The 14874-nt window shown below is 60.1% G+C and overlaps 1 protein-coding gene across 1 annotated transcript; it reads left to right on the forward strand.

Annotated features, from left to right (window-relative positions):
• Positions 1-8168: 8168 nt before the first annotated feature.
• Positions 8169-10383, forward strand: FZD2 (frizzled class receptor 2). The gene has a single exon (XM_054176970.1). The coding sequence runs from the start codon at positions 8707-8709 to the stop codon at positions 10378-10380; it is 1674 nt and encodes a 557-aa protein (XP_054032945.1). The 5' UTR covers positions 8169-8706; the 3' UTR covers positions 10381-10383.
• Positions 10384-14874: the final 4491 nt, after the last annotated feature.

Consider the following 14874-nt stretch of genomic DNA (forward strand, 5'->3'; position numbering starts at 1 on the left):
GGAAAGCCACTGCAGACCATGACACCAGTTCAGACCAGTACAAACCTTGCCTGACAGCAGCAGGCACCGGTTCCTGCCTGCCCTAACCCATGGTGGGGGTGCAAGAAAGCTGGGCACAGGTATGCAAGCACGCACACACACGCACATGCACACACACGTGCCAACAGACCTTTCACACACACTCCCCCCAACACTGTCAGCCCCCAGCCCCACATGCCCATACTGACCCCTCCTGTGGGCACTGTTTGTGTGTACGTGTGTGTGCATCTGTGTATGTACATGTGAGCCTGAACACGTGTGTGCACATCTCTGTGTGTGCATGTGTGTGTGTGCACGTGTGTGTGTGTGCACATCTCTCTGTGCACGTCTGTGTGTGCTCACCTGCGTGTGTGCACGTCCGTGTGTACGTGTGCGCACGTGTGTATGCATCTGTGCACATCTGTGTGTGCTCATCTGTGTGTGTGTGCATGTTGGTGTGTGTGCACATCTGTGTGTGCCTCTGTGTGTACACGTGTGCATGTGTGTATGCACGTCTGTGCACATCTGTGTGTGCTCATCTGTGCGTTCACATCTGTGTGTGCCTCTGTGTGTGTGCATGTGTGTATGCATCTGTGCACATCTGTGTGTGCTCATCTGTGTGTGTGTGCATGTTGGTGTGTGTGCACATCTGTGTGTGCCTCTGTGTGTACACATGTGCATGTGTGTATGCATCTGTGCACATCTCTGTGTGCACGTGTGTGTGCATGTTGGTGTGTGTGCACATCTGTGTGTGCCTCTGTGTGTACACATGTGCATGTGTGTATGCACGTCTGTGCACATGTGTGTGCTCATCTGTGTGCGTGCACATCTGTGTGTGCCTCTGTGTGTGTGCATGTGTGTATGCATCTGTGCACATCTCTGTGTGCACGTGTGTGTGCATGTTGGTGTGTGTGCACAGCTTTGTGTGCCTCTGTGTGTACACGTGTGCATGTGTGTATGCACATCTGTGCACATCTGTGTGTGCTCATCTGTGCGTTCACATCTGTGTGTGCCTCTGTGTGTGTGCATGTGTGTATGCATCTGTGCACATCTGTGTGTGCTCATCTGTGTGTGTGTGCATGTTGGTGTGTGTGCACATCTGTGTGTGCTTCTGTGTGTACACATGTGCATGTGTGTATGCACGTCTGTGCACATGTGTGTGCTCATCTGTGTGCGTGCACATCTGTGTGTGCCTCTGTGTGCGTGCATGTGTGTATGCATCTGTGCACATCTGTGTGCACGTGTGTGTGCATGTTGGTGTGTGTGCACATCTGTGTGTGCCTCTGTGTGTACATGTGTGCATGTGTGTATGCATCTGTGCACGTCTGTGTGCACGTGTGTGTGCATGTTGGTGTGTGTGCACATCTGTGTGTGCCTCTGTGTGTACATGTGTGCATGTGTGTATGCATCTGTGCACATCTCTGTGTGCACGTGTGTGTGCATGTTGGTGTGTGTGCACATCTTTGTGTGCCTCTGTGTGTACACGTGTGCATGAGTGTATGCATCTGTGCACATCTGTGTGCATGCACATCTGTGTGTGCCTCTGTGTGCGTGTGTGCATGTGTGTATGCATCTGTGCACATCTCTGTGTGCATGTGTGTGTGTGCCTGTTGGTGTGTGCACATCTTTGTGTGCCTCTGTGTATCCATGTGTGCATGTGTGTATGCACGTCTGTGCACATCTGCATGTGCCTCTCTGTGTGTGCATGTGTGTATGCACATCTGTGCACATGTGCGTGTGCCTCTCTGTGTGTGCATGTGTGTATGCACATCTGTGCACATCTGTGTATGTGCATCTGTGTGCGTGCACATCTGTGTGTGCCTCTGTGTGTGTGTGCATGCGTGTATGTGTCTGCACATACGTGTGTGCACATCTCTGTGCGTGCATGTTGATGTGTGTGCACATCTCTGTGTGCTCATCTGTGTGCATGCACATCTGTATGTGCCTCAGTGTGTGCATCTGTGTATGTGTCTGTGCACAGGTGTGTGTGCACATCTGTGTGTGTGCATGTTGGTGTGTGTGCTCATCTGTGTGTGTGTATGTGCACATCTGTGTGTGCACATCTTTGTGTGTGCATGTTGGTGTGTGTGCACATCTGTGTGCATGCACATCTTTGTGTGCCTCTGTGTGTACCTGTGTCTATGCATGTCTGTGCACGTGTGTGTGCTCATCTGTGTGCATGCACATCTGTGTGTGCCTCTGTGTGTGCGTGTTTGCATGTGTGTATGTGTCTGTGCACATCTCTGTGTGCTTATCTCTGTGTGTGCATGTGTGTGCACATCTGTGTGTGTGCATGTTGGGGTGTGTGCACACCTGTGCGTGCTCATCTGTGTGCGTGCACATCTGTATGTGCCTCTGTCTGTGCATGTGTGCATGTGTGTACACGTCTGTGCACATTGGTGTGTGCACATCTCTGTGTGTGCACATCTGTGTGTGCCCCTGTACATGTGTGCATGCATCTGTGCACATCTGTGTGTGCTCATCTGTGTGCATGCACATCTGTGTGTGCCTCTGTGTGTGTGCATGTGTGTATGCATCTGTGCACATCTGTGTGTGTGTATGTTGGTGTGCTCACATCTGTGAGTGTGCACATCTGTGAGTGTGTGCATGTTGGTGTGCTCACATCTGTGAGTGTGCACATCTGTGTGCATGTTGGTGTGCTCACATCTGTGAGTGTGCACATCTGTGTGTGTGCATGTTGGTGTGCTCACATCTGTGAGTCTGCACATTGTGTGTGTGTGCATGTTGGTGTGCTCACATGTTGGTGTGTGTGTGCACATCTCTCTGTGTGTGTGCACATCTCTCTGTGTGTGTGCATGTTGGTGTTTGTGTGCATGTTGGTGTGTGTGCACATCTCTCTGTGTGTGCACATCTGTGTGTGTGCATGCTGGTGTGCTCACATGTTGGTGTGTGTGTGCACATCTCTGTGTGTGTGCACATCTCTCTGTGTGTGTGCACATCTGTGTGTGTGTGCATGCTGCTGTGTGTGTGCATGTTGGTGTGTGTTTGCACATCTATGTGTGTGTGTGCATGCTGGTGTGCTCACATCTGTGTTAGTGTGCACATCTGTGTGTGTGTGCATGCTGGTGTGTGTGTGTGTTGGTGTGTGTGCACATCTGTGTGTGTGCATGCTGGTGTGTGTGTGTTGGTGTGTGTGCACATCTCTGTGTGTGCATGCTGGTGTGTGTGTGTGCATGTTGGTGTGTGTGCACATCTGTGTGTGTGCATGCTGGTGTGTGTGTGTTGGTGTGTGTGCACATCTGTGTGTGTGCATGCTGGTGTGTGTGTGTTGGTGTGTGTGCACATCTCTGTGTGTGCATGCTGGTGTGTGTGTGTTGGTGTGTGTGCACATCTCTGTGTGTGCATGCTGGTGTGTGTGTGTGCATGTTGGTGTGTGTGCATGTTGGTGTGTGTGCACATCTCTGTGTGTGCACATCTGTGTGTGTGCATGCTGGTGTGTGTGTGCATGTTGGTGTGTGTGCACATCTGTGTGTGTGCATGCTGGTGTGTGTGTGCATGTTGGTGTGTGTGCATGCTGGTGTGTGTGCATGTTGGTGTGTGTGCACATCTGTGTGTGTGCACATCTGTGTGTGTGCATGCTGGTGTGTGTGTGTGTGCATGTTGGTGTGTGTGCATGTTGGTGTGTGTGCACATCTGTGTGTGTGCATGTTGGTGTGTGTGCACATCTGTGTGTGTGCATGCTGGTGTGTGTGTGTGTGCATGTTGGTGTGTGTGCACATCTGTGTGTGTGCATGTTGGTGTGTGTGTGTTGGTGTGTGTGCACATCTGTGTGTGTGCATGTTGGTGTGTGTGTGTGCATGTTGGTGTGTGTGCACATCTGTGTGTGTGCATGCTGGTGTGTGTGTGTGCATGTTGGTGTGTGTGCACATCTGTGTGTGTGCATGTTGGTGTGTGTGCATGCTGCTGTGTGTGCATGCTGGTGTGTGTGTGCATGTTGGTGTGTGTGCATGTTGGTGTGTGTGCACATCTGTGTGTGTGCATGTTGGTGTGTGTGTGTGCGTGTTGGTGTGTGTGCACATCTGTGTGTGTGCATGTTGGTGTGTGCATGTTGGTGTGTGTGCACATCTGTGTGTGTGCATGTTGGGGTGTGTGTGTTGGTGTGTGTGCACATCTGTGTGTGTGCATGCTGGTGTGTGTGTGTGTGTGTGTTGGTGTGTGTGCACATCTGTGTGTGTGCATGCTGGTGTGTGTGTGTTGGTGTGTGTGCACATCTGTGTGTGTGCATGCTGGTGTGTGTGTGTTGGTGTGCGTGCACATCTGTGTGTGTGCGTGTGCATGTTGGTGTGTGTGTGTGCGTGTTGGTGTGTGTGCATGTTGGTGTGTGTGTGCATGTTGGTGTGTGTGCACATCTGTGTGTGTGCATGTTGGTGTGTGTGCATGCTGCTGTGTGTGCACACGTGTGGCTGCTCACGCACAGGGGTGCAGGGGGCCCTGCGGTGCCCACGCCGGGGGCCCCGTGCCCCTCTCAGTTCCCTTGGTGACAGACCCCCGTCCTCCGCTGGCACCTCCAGCCTGCCGCCAGCCAGGGATTTTGTGGCTGGTTTTAATTAGAAGCTCTTAAGTGTGAAACAAAGCCGAGGGCAGGGGCCGGGGGGGCCTTTCCTCTGAGCTCCTGGGAGACCCCCAGGCGTCCCCATCCTGCCTGGCATCACTTGGCACAGCAGCTCCGTCCTCCAGTTTCTGTCTCACCCTCTTCCCTGCCCATCCCCCGGGAACGGGGGTGATGGGAGCTGGTGCTGCCAGCGCCCCCCCTGCCCCTGAAAAATCATTGCCCTCCCAAGGAGTGCTGCCCACAAACCCAAAGCAGTTTAGTGTGCAGGGGCAGTGCCAGCCCCCGTGTCTCCCATGGGTGCAGCAGGCCTCCTGTCCCCAGGGAGAAGGCTCAAGTAGGACCAGAGCAGCCCAGGGCTGAGCTGGGTGTGCTGGACACCACTTGGGGTGCTGCTGGGGGTCCAAGGGCAAGATCCGGGGGGGACCCATCTGCATTCCCATCCCCGGCCCTCATGGGTGCAGGGAAGACCCCACAAGCACCCTCAGGGAGGACCCCACGAGCACCCTGACATCTCACAGCTCTGAAGGACTCCCAGGAAGGGGACCATGGCCCATGTGGACACTGGAGGCAGCAGGCCCTCCTGAAACGGTGGCATCCACGGGCCATCCCCTGGGAGGAACCTCGGGGTGCTGGGGACAAGGGGGCAGGCAGCACCAGGTGCCTACCAGCATCCCCCAGTACAGAACTGGGATGATGTGAGCAAGGAGCAGTGGGAGGATAGGGACTCCTGGGTCCCTGCCACCCTAACAAGCTCTTGGGGGGCTGCAAAGGGAAGCCCTGGGGGGATCTGGTCTTGGCCCCATACTCCCAAAGGGTGCAGGATCCTCACAGGGTCCCCTCTGCCCAGGGGGCCCCTCCACAGCTCTGGGGGAGGGGACTGAACCATCTCCCGCTCATCACACCCCTGGGGACTCAGCTGGGAGCCTGGTGACAGGAAGAGATTGGGACCAAAGGGATTCCCTGACACCCCCAGCCCACCCAGGGCTCCCTCCTGGGGCTGGCTTGTAGCTCTGCTCTGGGTTTCTCCCTCCCCAGGAGCACTCCGCACCCGTTCCAGGTAGGACCACATCCCTCTGTGTCCCTGGTGCCCAGAGGTCCTGGGGATCCCCCGTCCTGAGGCACCAGCAGCCCTGCAGCACCCGGGAGGATGGGGAGAGCCCCTGCCACCCCCACTGGGAGCGGCATCCCCCTCCCCCCGGGAAAGAAGCCAAGATCCGAAGCTTTTAGGAAGCCGAGGTCCACGTGGCTGCGCAGCACCCCCACGCCCCCAGCCCCATCCGGCAGGGCCGGGGCAGAGGCCACCGGGGCAGGGGACGCCGGGGCTGGGGGGGGTCACACAAGCCAGCCCCTGCAGCCGGGCGTCCCGAGAGTTCACCCCGCGTCCCGCCGGCGATCGAGCAGCTGGGCAGCGGCCAGGAGGCAGCCGCTGGCCAGGATCAGGCCTCGCTGGGCCACCGCCAAGGCCTGGCTGTGCTCAGCCGCCCTCCCCGGCACATGGCGGCCGTGGGCTCGGCACCGGCCTCAAAGGCAGCACCCCTGGGAGCCTCAGCCGGGGGACCCCATCCCACCCCGCCCCGCTCCCCAGAGCCACCGGCCCGGCCCCATCCGGGGCACCCCTGGCTGCCGCCCCCAAGCCCTGGGCTGCGGCAGGGAGCCCCCAGCCTCCTGCCAGGCGGGAAGGCTGATGGAGGAGGGGGGACAGGAGCGGGTGCGCATCGTGTGTCCCCCATCGTCCCCCCCCCCCCCCCCAGCTTTGATTTCTGGAGCCCCCCCCCGCCCTTCCCCCTCGGCCAGGAGCCGGCAATGGTTTCAATTACGCTCTGAAAGCCGAGGGGCCCTCCTTTCACGGCAGCCCGGGCTGCTCCGCGCACAACAAAAGCTGAAGTTACAGGAAAAGGGGCGAGAAAGGGAGGGAGGAGGCGGAGGGGCCGCAGCCGCCCAGCGCAACCCCGAGCCCCCCAGTAAAGAGTGGGACGGGGGCGCTGGGCTGCCAGCCAGACCCCTCCAGATCCATCCCACCCCCACCCCGGCCGGCTGACCCTGCTGCGGGATGCTGCTGTGGGAAGGGCAAAGTCCCCCTCCCACCCTGCGGCCAAAGTGAAGGGGGGGGGGGATTCCCATGGGGGCTGTCCCTGATGAGGGTCTCTGGTACGTCCCAGGCCCCCGCCGTGTGTCCTGGATCCCCCTGGCCTGTTCCAAATGTCCCTCAGTGTGTCTCACTTCCCCCTTGGCGAGTCCCAGTCCCCACAGTGTGTCTCATTCCTCTCCAGTGTGTCCCAGTGAGCCCCCTCCCCAGCCTGGATCCCCCTAGCCTCTCCCGAGTGCCCCTGGCGTGTCCCAGTGTGCCCCAGGCTCCCTCAGTGTGTCTCAATTCCTCCCAACGTGTCCCAGCTCCTCTCAGCGTGTCCCAGACCCCCTCCATGTGTCCTAATTCCTCCCCAGCATGTCCCAAATCACCCTGGTGTGCCCTAGTCCCCGTGATGTGTCCCACCCCCCACCAGCACGTCCCAAATCCCCCCGAATCAAATCCATCCCAGTCACACCAGCGCGTCCCAGTCTCCCCACCACATGTCCTGGTGTCTCCCTGGTGTGTCCCAGTCCCCCACCATGTCCTCTCCAGGTATGTCCCAGCCCCCCCTGGCTGCCCCAGGTTTGGGGACAGAAGCGCCGCAGCCCGTTGGGCAGAAGTCCCCTTCAGCCCCCCCCCCCCCCCGATTTGGGGACTTCAGGGACATTCTGGGCTGTGCAGTGGCCTTGTAGGGCTGGCTGCAGCAGCACCCCAAGGTGGCTACGGGCACCTCGTGGGCAGTGGCACAGCCCGGGTGACACCCAGGGACCGAGGGAGCCCCAAGAGGGCTGAGAACCATGTAAGTGACCAGGGGCCATGGGGGGTGATCCTGCCCCGAGACACCTGGGGCCTGGGGCTGGGGACAGTGGGACACATACTGCACCGGGGGGCGGGAGCGAGGTGAAGGGGGGGGCGAGGAATGCGGGTCCCAGGCCAGGGGGGTGAAGTAGCTCTACGGTGAAGGGACAGGGGGGTCCCAGGGCACTCCAGAGAGGTGCAGAGGAAAACGATGGGGTGCAGGAGACGCGAGGGGGGCAGAGGGGACACGGAGGAGGGGTACGGCGGACACGGGTCACCAAGGAGAAGGAGGGACACGGGAGGGCAAAGGACACAGAGGGGTACGGGGTGGGGCACAGGGGACACGGGGGTGGCACAGGGGAGGGACCTTTCCCCGCGGCCCCGTCCCGACCCCACGCCGCGGGGGGGTAGAAGTTAGCCGGGGGGTAGGGAAGGGGGGCAAGCTCCCCCCGGTCCCGGCCCGATGACCCCCGGGGGCGGGGGGGGCAGAACGGGGGCGGGACCGGGGGCGGGGCGTCTGCGGAGTTTGAATGTGGTTGGCCGGGCGGGGGGGCGGGGCTCACCGGGGGCGGGGCTCGGGGGGGCCGCTCCGCCCTGCGGGGACGCGGCGCTGCCCCGCACAAAGGCGGCGGGAGCGTCCGGTGCGGCCGCTTCGGTACCCGGCACCCCGGTACCCCCCCCCGATATCCCCCCCCCGGCATTCCCCCCCACCCACCCCCGGCACCTCGCCAGAGCCACCACCCCCCCGGGGCTCTGGCACCGGGTCGGGGCAGCGGGAGCACCGGGAGCGCCGATTCCGGGCACGGAGCAGCGCTGCGGAGCACCGAGAGAGGCCGGGCCGGGTACCGGGACCGCCACGTCCGAGAACCCGGAGCTGTCCTGCCGCGCACGGTAGATCGGGACACCAGGAGCCGGCGAACCGAGCAGAGGGGCGCGCACGTTTCGGGCACCGGGAGCCGTCCAGGCGGGACTTGAGCGTATCCAGTCACCGGGAGTCTTCCAGGCAGCACCGGGCACGGCAAATCGGATCACTAGGAGTCGTCCAGGCGGCACCGGACACGGCAAATCCGGTCACCGGGAGTCATCCGGGCAGGACCTGAGTGTATCGAGTCGCCGGGAGTCGTCCAGGCACCATCGAGTACGGCAAAACTGACCACCGGGAAGACATCCAGGCAGCACCGGGCACGGCAGATCCAGACGGGAGGACCGTCCGGCTAGCTGGGCACCGGGCACGGTAAATCCGGGCACCATGGGCCCTCCCGGCATGCTGCCCGCCCTGGCCTGGCTGCTGGTGGGGCTGAGCGTGCCGTTGCCGTGCCGGAGCCAGCCACACGGCGAGAAGGGCATCTCCATCCCCGACCACGGCTTCTGCCAACCCATCTCCATCCCACTCTGCACAGACATCGCCTACAACCAGACCATCATGCCCAACCTGCTGGGACACACCAACCAGGAGGACGCGGGCTTGGAGGTCCACCAGTTCTACCCCTTGGTGAAGGTGCAGTGCTCGCTGGAGCTGAAGTTCTTCCTGTGCTCCATGTACGCGCCGGTGTGCACGGTGCTGGAGCAGGCCATCCCGCCCTGCCGCTCCATCTGCGAGCGGGCGCGCCAGGGCTGCGAGGCCCTCATGAATAAGTTTGGTTTCCAGTGGCCCGAGCGGTTACGGTGCGAGAACTTCCCCCGGCACGGCGCCGAGCAGATCTGCGTGGGGCAGAACCACTCGGAGGACGGTGGCTCCCCGGCGCTGCTCACCAGCGCCACGCCGCTGGCCGGCCAGGGCACCCCGGGCGCCCCTCGTTACGCCACCCTCGACCACCCCTTCCACTGCCCGCGGGCGCTGAAGGTGCCCAGCTACCTCAACTACAAGTTCCTGGGGGAGAAGGACTGCGCGGCGCCCTGCGAGCCCACCCGGCCCGACGGCCACATGTTCTTCAACGAGGACGAGATCCGTTTCGCCCGCATCTGGATCCTCATCTGGTCTGTCTTGTGTTGTGCCTCGACCTTCTTCACCGTCACCACCTACCTGGTGGACATGCAGCGTTTCCGCTACCCCGAGCGCCCCATCATCTTCCTCTCGGGCTGCTACACCATGGTGTCGGTGGCCTACATTGCTGGCTTCGTGCTGGAGGAGAGGGTGGTCTGCAACGAGCGGTTCCAGGAGGACGGCTACCGCACGGTGGTACAGGGCACCAAGAAGGAAGGCTGCACCATCCTCTTCATGATGCTCTACTTCTTCAGCATGGCCAGCTCGATCTGGTGGGTCATCCTCTCCCTCACCTGGTTCCTGGCTGCCGGCATGAAGTGGGGCCACGAGGCCATCGAGGCCAACTCGCAGTACTTCCACCTGGCTGCCTGGGCCGTGCCGGCCGTCAAGACCATCACCATCCTGGCCATGGGGCAGATCGACGGGGACCTGCTGAGCGGCGTCTGCTTCGTGGGCCTCAACAACATCGACCCTCTGCGGGGCTTCGTGCTGGCCCCGCTCTTCGTCTACCTCTTCATCGGCACCTCCTTCCTGCTGGCCGGCTTCGTCTCCCTCTTCCGCATCCGCACCATCATGAAGCACGGCGGGACCAAGACGGAGAAGCTGGAGCGGCTGATGGTCCGCATCGGGGTCTTCAGCGTCCTCTACACCGTCCCCGCCACCATCGTCATCGCCTGCTACTTCTACGAGCAGGCTTTCCGCGAGCACTGGGAGCGCAGCTGGATCAGCCAGAACTGCAAGAGCTTGGCCATCCCCTGCCCGCTCCACTTCACCCCCCGCATGACCCCCGACTTCACCGTCTACATGATCAAGTATCTCATGACTCTCATCGTGGGCATCACCTCCGGCTTTTGGATATGGTCGGGGAAGACCCTGCACTCCTGGAGGAAGTTCTACACGCGGCTCACCAACAGCAAGCAGGGCGAGACGACGGTGTGACCCCCCCCCGGCCTCAGCCCGGCCGCCGCCGCCCTGTGGCTTGAAATGTTGGGGGGGGGGGAGAGGGGAGAGAGGGGGCTTGGGAAGGGGGGGAAGAAGGGGCGGGGGGGGGGAGGGGGAGAAGGGGAGGAAGGAAGTTTATTATATATTTTTTATTTGTTAGATTTATTAACGTCTGAGGGGTGTCTGTGTCCGCGCTGCCCGCCGGGCCCTTGGGTTTGTAATTAAACCTGTACATAGCATTTGTAAATTTAATGATATGTCGCTGTTTGCATCGGAGCTGGGGGCAGGAGGGGAGGGGGAAGAGGGAGGAAAGGGGGAAGAAGGGGGAGGAAAGGGGGAAGAAGGGGGAGGAAAGGGGGAAGAAGAGGGAGGAAAGGGGGAAGAAGAGGGAGGAAAGGGGGAAGAAGAGGGAGGAAAGGGGGGAGAAGAGGGAGGAAAGGGGGGAGAAGAGGGAGGAAAGGGGGGAGAAGAGGGAGGAAAGGGGGGAGAAGAGGGAGGAAAGGGGGGAGAAGAGGGAGGAAAGGGGGGAGAAGAGGGAGGAAAGGGGGGAAGAAGAGGGAGGAAAGGGGGAAGAAGAGGGAGGAAAGGGGGAAGAAGAGGGAGGAAAGGGGGAAGAAGAGGGAGGAAAGGGGGGAGAAGAGGGAGGAAAGGGGGGAGAAGAGGGAGGAAAGGGGGGAGAAGAGGGAGGAAAGGGGGAAGAAGAGGGAGGAAAGGGGGAAGAAGAGGGAGGAAAGGGGGAAGAAGAGGGAGGAAAGGGGGAAGAAGAGGGAGGAAGGGGGCAGAACAGGGAGGAAAGGGGGACGAAGCGGGAGGAAAGGGGGAAGAAGAGGGAGGAAAGGGGGGAGAAGAGGGAGGAAAGGGGGGAGAAGAGGGAGGAAAGGGGGAAGAAGAGGGAGGAAAGGGGGAGGAAAGGAGAGAAAAGAGGGAGTAAAGGAGAGAAAAGAGGGATGAAAGGGGGAAGAAGAGAGAAAAGAGGGAGGAAAGGAGAGAAAAGAGGGAGGAAAGGAGAGAAAAGAGGGAGGAAAGGGAGAAGAAGAAGAGGGAGAAAAGAGATGGAAGAAGAGAGAGGAAAAAAGGAAGGAAGGAGAAGTGGTAGAAAAAGGGTGAAGAGGCAGAAAAAAGTGGAGAAGAGGGAGGGAAAAAAAGAAGAGGGAAGGAAAAGAGTGGAGAAGAGGGAAGGAAAAGAGGGGAGAAGAGGGAAGGAAAAGAGGGGAGAAGAGGGAAGGAAAATAGAAAAATAGGGAGAAGAGGAAGGAAAAATGGGGAGAAGGAGAAAAATAGAAGAGGGAGAAGGAGAAAGAGAAAAGGCTGAAGAGGGAAAAAAGAGAAGAAGAGGGAGAGAAACGGGGAGAAGGGGAAAACAGAAGTAAAAATGCAGTAAAATGAGATTAAAGAAAAGGGAGGAAAAGAAGGGGGAAAGAGGGGAAATGAGGAAAAGGAGAAGGGAAGAAACGCTGGGAAAAAGGAGAAAAAAAAGGAGAGGGAAAAGGAGCAAAAGGAAAAACTCTCCACCGAGTGTGGGAGCAGATTCCCATCCTCCCTCTCCCCCTCTCTCCGCTGCCTGCTTGGGTCCCCCCCCTCCCCGCCAGGGCTGTCGGCGTTGGCCGAGGGGCCAGGACCGGGAACGGCTGCGGGAATGGCTCCGGGTTGGGACGGGCCCCGGGACCGGCTGCTCCCACGCCGCTCCCTGCCCGCTCCCTGCCCGCTCCCTGCCCGCTCCCTGCCCGCTCCCCGGGCTCTGCTCCACCAGCCGCTGGAAAAAAAAAAGGGGGGGGGGGGGGGGAGGGAAAAAAACCCCAAAACCCCAACCCCAAAGGCAATAAACCTCCCAATTTTCTTCCCTCCCTTTTGGAAGCTCCCCAGGAAAGTTCATTTTTTTTTCATCCCCTCCTTTGCCCACTCCCACCAGCCGCTCTCATGGGGCTGGGTCCCTCCCTGCGCAGCCACCCGGGGTTGGGGTCCCTGCGTATCCCTCCGCCTGTCTGTGTGTCCGTCCCTCCCTCCCTCACCTCCCCCCTCCCCGCCCCAACCCTGGCTCGCCCGCAGATTTTTCCTCCCAAATCACTTTTTCAAGGATTTTTTGCAACTACGAACGGGAAGAGCAAACTCCTGACTCGCTCCTCAGGGCTTTCCCTCCCCCTAAAAAATAATAAAGACTTAAAGGCGGGGGGGGGGGGCAGGGAGGGGAGGATGTCCCATGGGTGCCGCTCGGGCCCCCCCACTCCCGTTGCACCACCTAGCACCTCCCTCCAGCTGGAACAAAGCTCTTCACAGCGTGGGGGGGGGGAGGAAAGCCGTTTAACCCCTAAAATAAGGATTTTTGGGTTTGCCGGGGGGGGGTTGGGGGGGGTGGAAGCTCTCTTCCCCCCCCCTCACCACCCCCCCCCCCCCCCCCCCCCGAAGGAAATAGCTCACATTTTCTGCAGGATTAGGGTTTTTTGGGGCTGGCCGTGGGCCCCCGATCCTGGGGTCTCTGGAGAGCAGCGGGTCCTGGCTCTGCTCGGGTTTGTCGGGCGATGGGGGGGGTTCCAGCCGCGGGGGAGGGAGCGGGGCTGGGCGCAGGGAAGGATGGATTTAATCAGCTGCCTTGAATGGAAGTGGAAAAGAAAGAAATCCTTCCCAAAAGGGAGAGGGAGACCTGGCTGGGGGACCCCACAGGAGCCCCAAAAGCAGCCCTGGGGAGGTCTGGAGTCTCTCAGCTCCATCGTTTGGAGGGATCCTGGGGATTCTCTGAGCATAAAAAAGGCTTTGGGGGGGGTGGGGGTGGGGGGGAGTCGTTCCCCTTCCCCCAGCAAAGCTCTGGGACAATCCCCAAACCCCCTTAAAGCCCCGAGTTGTGCGTTGCAGGAGGAGTGGAGCCGAAGGGGTTAAGGCAGAGCCTCTCCAGCACATTTTGGAAAGGAAAAACTCTTTGGATCCGGTTTAATTTTCCAGCGATGACTTGGAAGGGGGGAGAGAGCAGGGGGGAGAGAGCAGGGAGGGGGAAACGGATCCAAGGGTTTCTCTTTTTTGAATCCCCTGCTCCGTGGTTTGGAGAAGCAGTTTGAGGGTGGAACTGGGCTGGCTGGGACCCCCCCCAGCACCCCCTCAGCGCCCCTCCCCAGCACCCCAAGCCTTCGATGCCCCTCAGACTGGGAATTAAAATGGGGTTGGTGTTATTGCTGCGATGTCTTTGCCTCCCTCCTGAGGCCAGGGGCAGCAGAACCAGGGCAAGACTCAGCCAGGGGGTTGGGGGACCCCCCCCGCACCCCTCAACCCCACTCACCCAAAGGTGCCATCACATGGGTGGCTTTGCCCCCACTGGCCCCCCCAGGGCCACATCCAGCCCTGGCATTGGGTGTTTGGGCCTGGGGGTGCTGCCCATCACCTGTGCTCCAGCTGGAAGGTCCTGCTCCCCAAAATGCAGATCCCACTCCCCACGAAGTGGATCCCACTCCCCACAAGGCAGATCCTGCCCCCCCCAGTAGATCCCACTCTCCAAACGGTGGATCCCACCCCCCAAAAGGTAGATCCTACTCCCCAAAAGGCAGATCCTGCCCCCCCAAAGGTAGATCCCACTCCTCAAAAGCCATACTCTGCCCCACAAAAGCTGGGTCCTGCTCCCTAGAAGTTGGATCCCACCCCCCAAAAGGTAGATCCCACTCCCCAAAAGGCAGATTCTGCCCCTCTCCCTCCCCCCCCGGTAGATCCCACTCCCCAAAAGGCAGATTCTGTCCCCCAAAAGCTGGGTCCTGCTCCCTAAAAGCTGGATCACACCCCCCAAAAGGTGGATCCCACTCCCGAAAGGGTGGATCCTGCCCCCCAAAAGCTGGATCCCACTCCCCAAAAGCTGGCTCCTGCCCCCCCAAAGGTGGATCCCGCTCCCCAAAAGGCGGCTCTGACCCGAGGCAGCTTTGTTTTCCGGAGGCTAAGCTGGGATGGCAGGATGGGGAATGTAAACTCTCCACCCAGGAATGTGGGAGCTGGGAGATGAGGAGGTTTGAAAGGCTTCGATGTCCCAGCTCCGGCTTCCAAAGCTGGGATTGGAGCCTGCACCCAGCCCATGGGCTCTGCGGCTGCTGAGCACCCCTTAGGTGCTGCTGGCACCCACCTGGGGGGCTTTGTCTGTCACCCCCTCCTCAACCTCACAGGCTCCTGAAATGTCCATGGAGGTTTGGAGCTGGAGGCGTTGGGCTGGATCCTGCCCCGGCAGCGGCTGTGGGGCTCAGCCCAGGGCCTCTCTCAGGTCCTGTTTTAGGGGGGTTGGAGAGCTTTGGCTCTTGGGGCTCTTTGGAGCCTAAGGAGGGAAGGAGCTGGAAGGTGTTTGCCAGCAATGGTCAGCATGTGTCCCCTCTGTGCCCTGGTCTGTCACTTCAGGGATGGGGCCCCCTGGGTCAGGCTAACCCCAGGGACAGGTCACCCCATGGATGGATCTCCCTAAGGGTAGGTCACCCTGGGGACAGATCACCCCAAATCCAATAGCAATAGGTCACCCCATGCCCAAGAGTGGAT

Source organism: Dryobates pubescens, chromosome 36 (assembly GCF_014839835.1).
Source record: "Dryobates pubescens isolate bDryPub1 chromosome 36, bDryPub1.pri, whole genome shotgun sequence".
Classification (NCBI taxonomy): domain Eukaryota; kingdom Metazoa; phylum Chordata; class Aves; order Piciformes; family Picidae; genus Dryobates; species Dryobates pubescens.

Excerpts from the sequence above, each read along its gene's own strand:
- FZD2 (XM_054176970.1), top strand. The coding sequence starts at position 8,707 with ATGGGCCCTCCCGGCATGCTGCCCGCCCTGGCCTGGCTGCTGGTGGGG.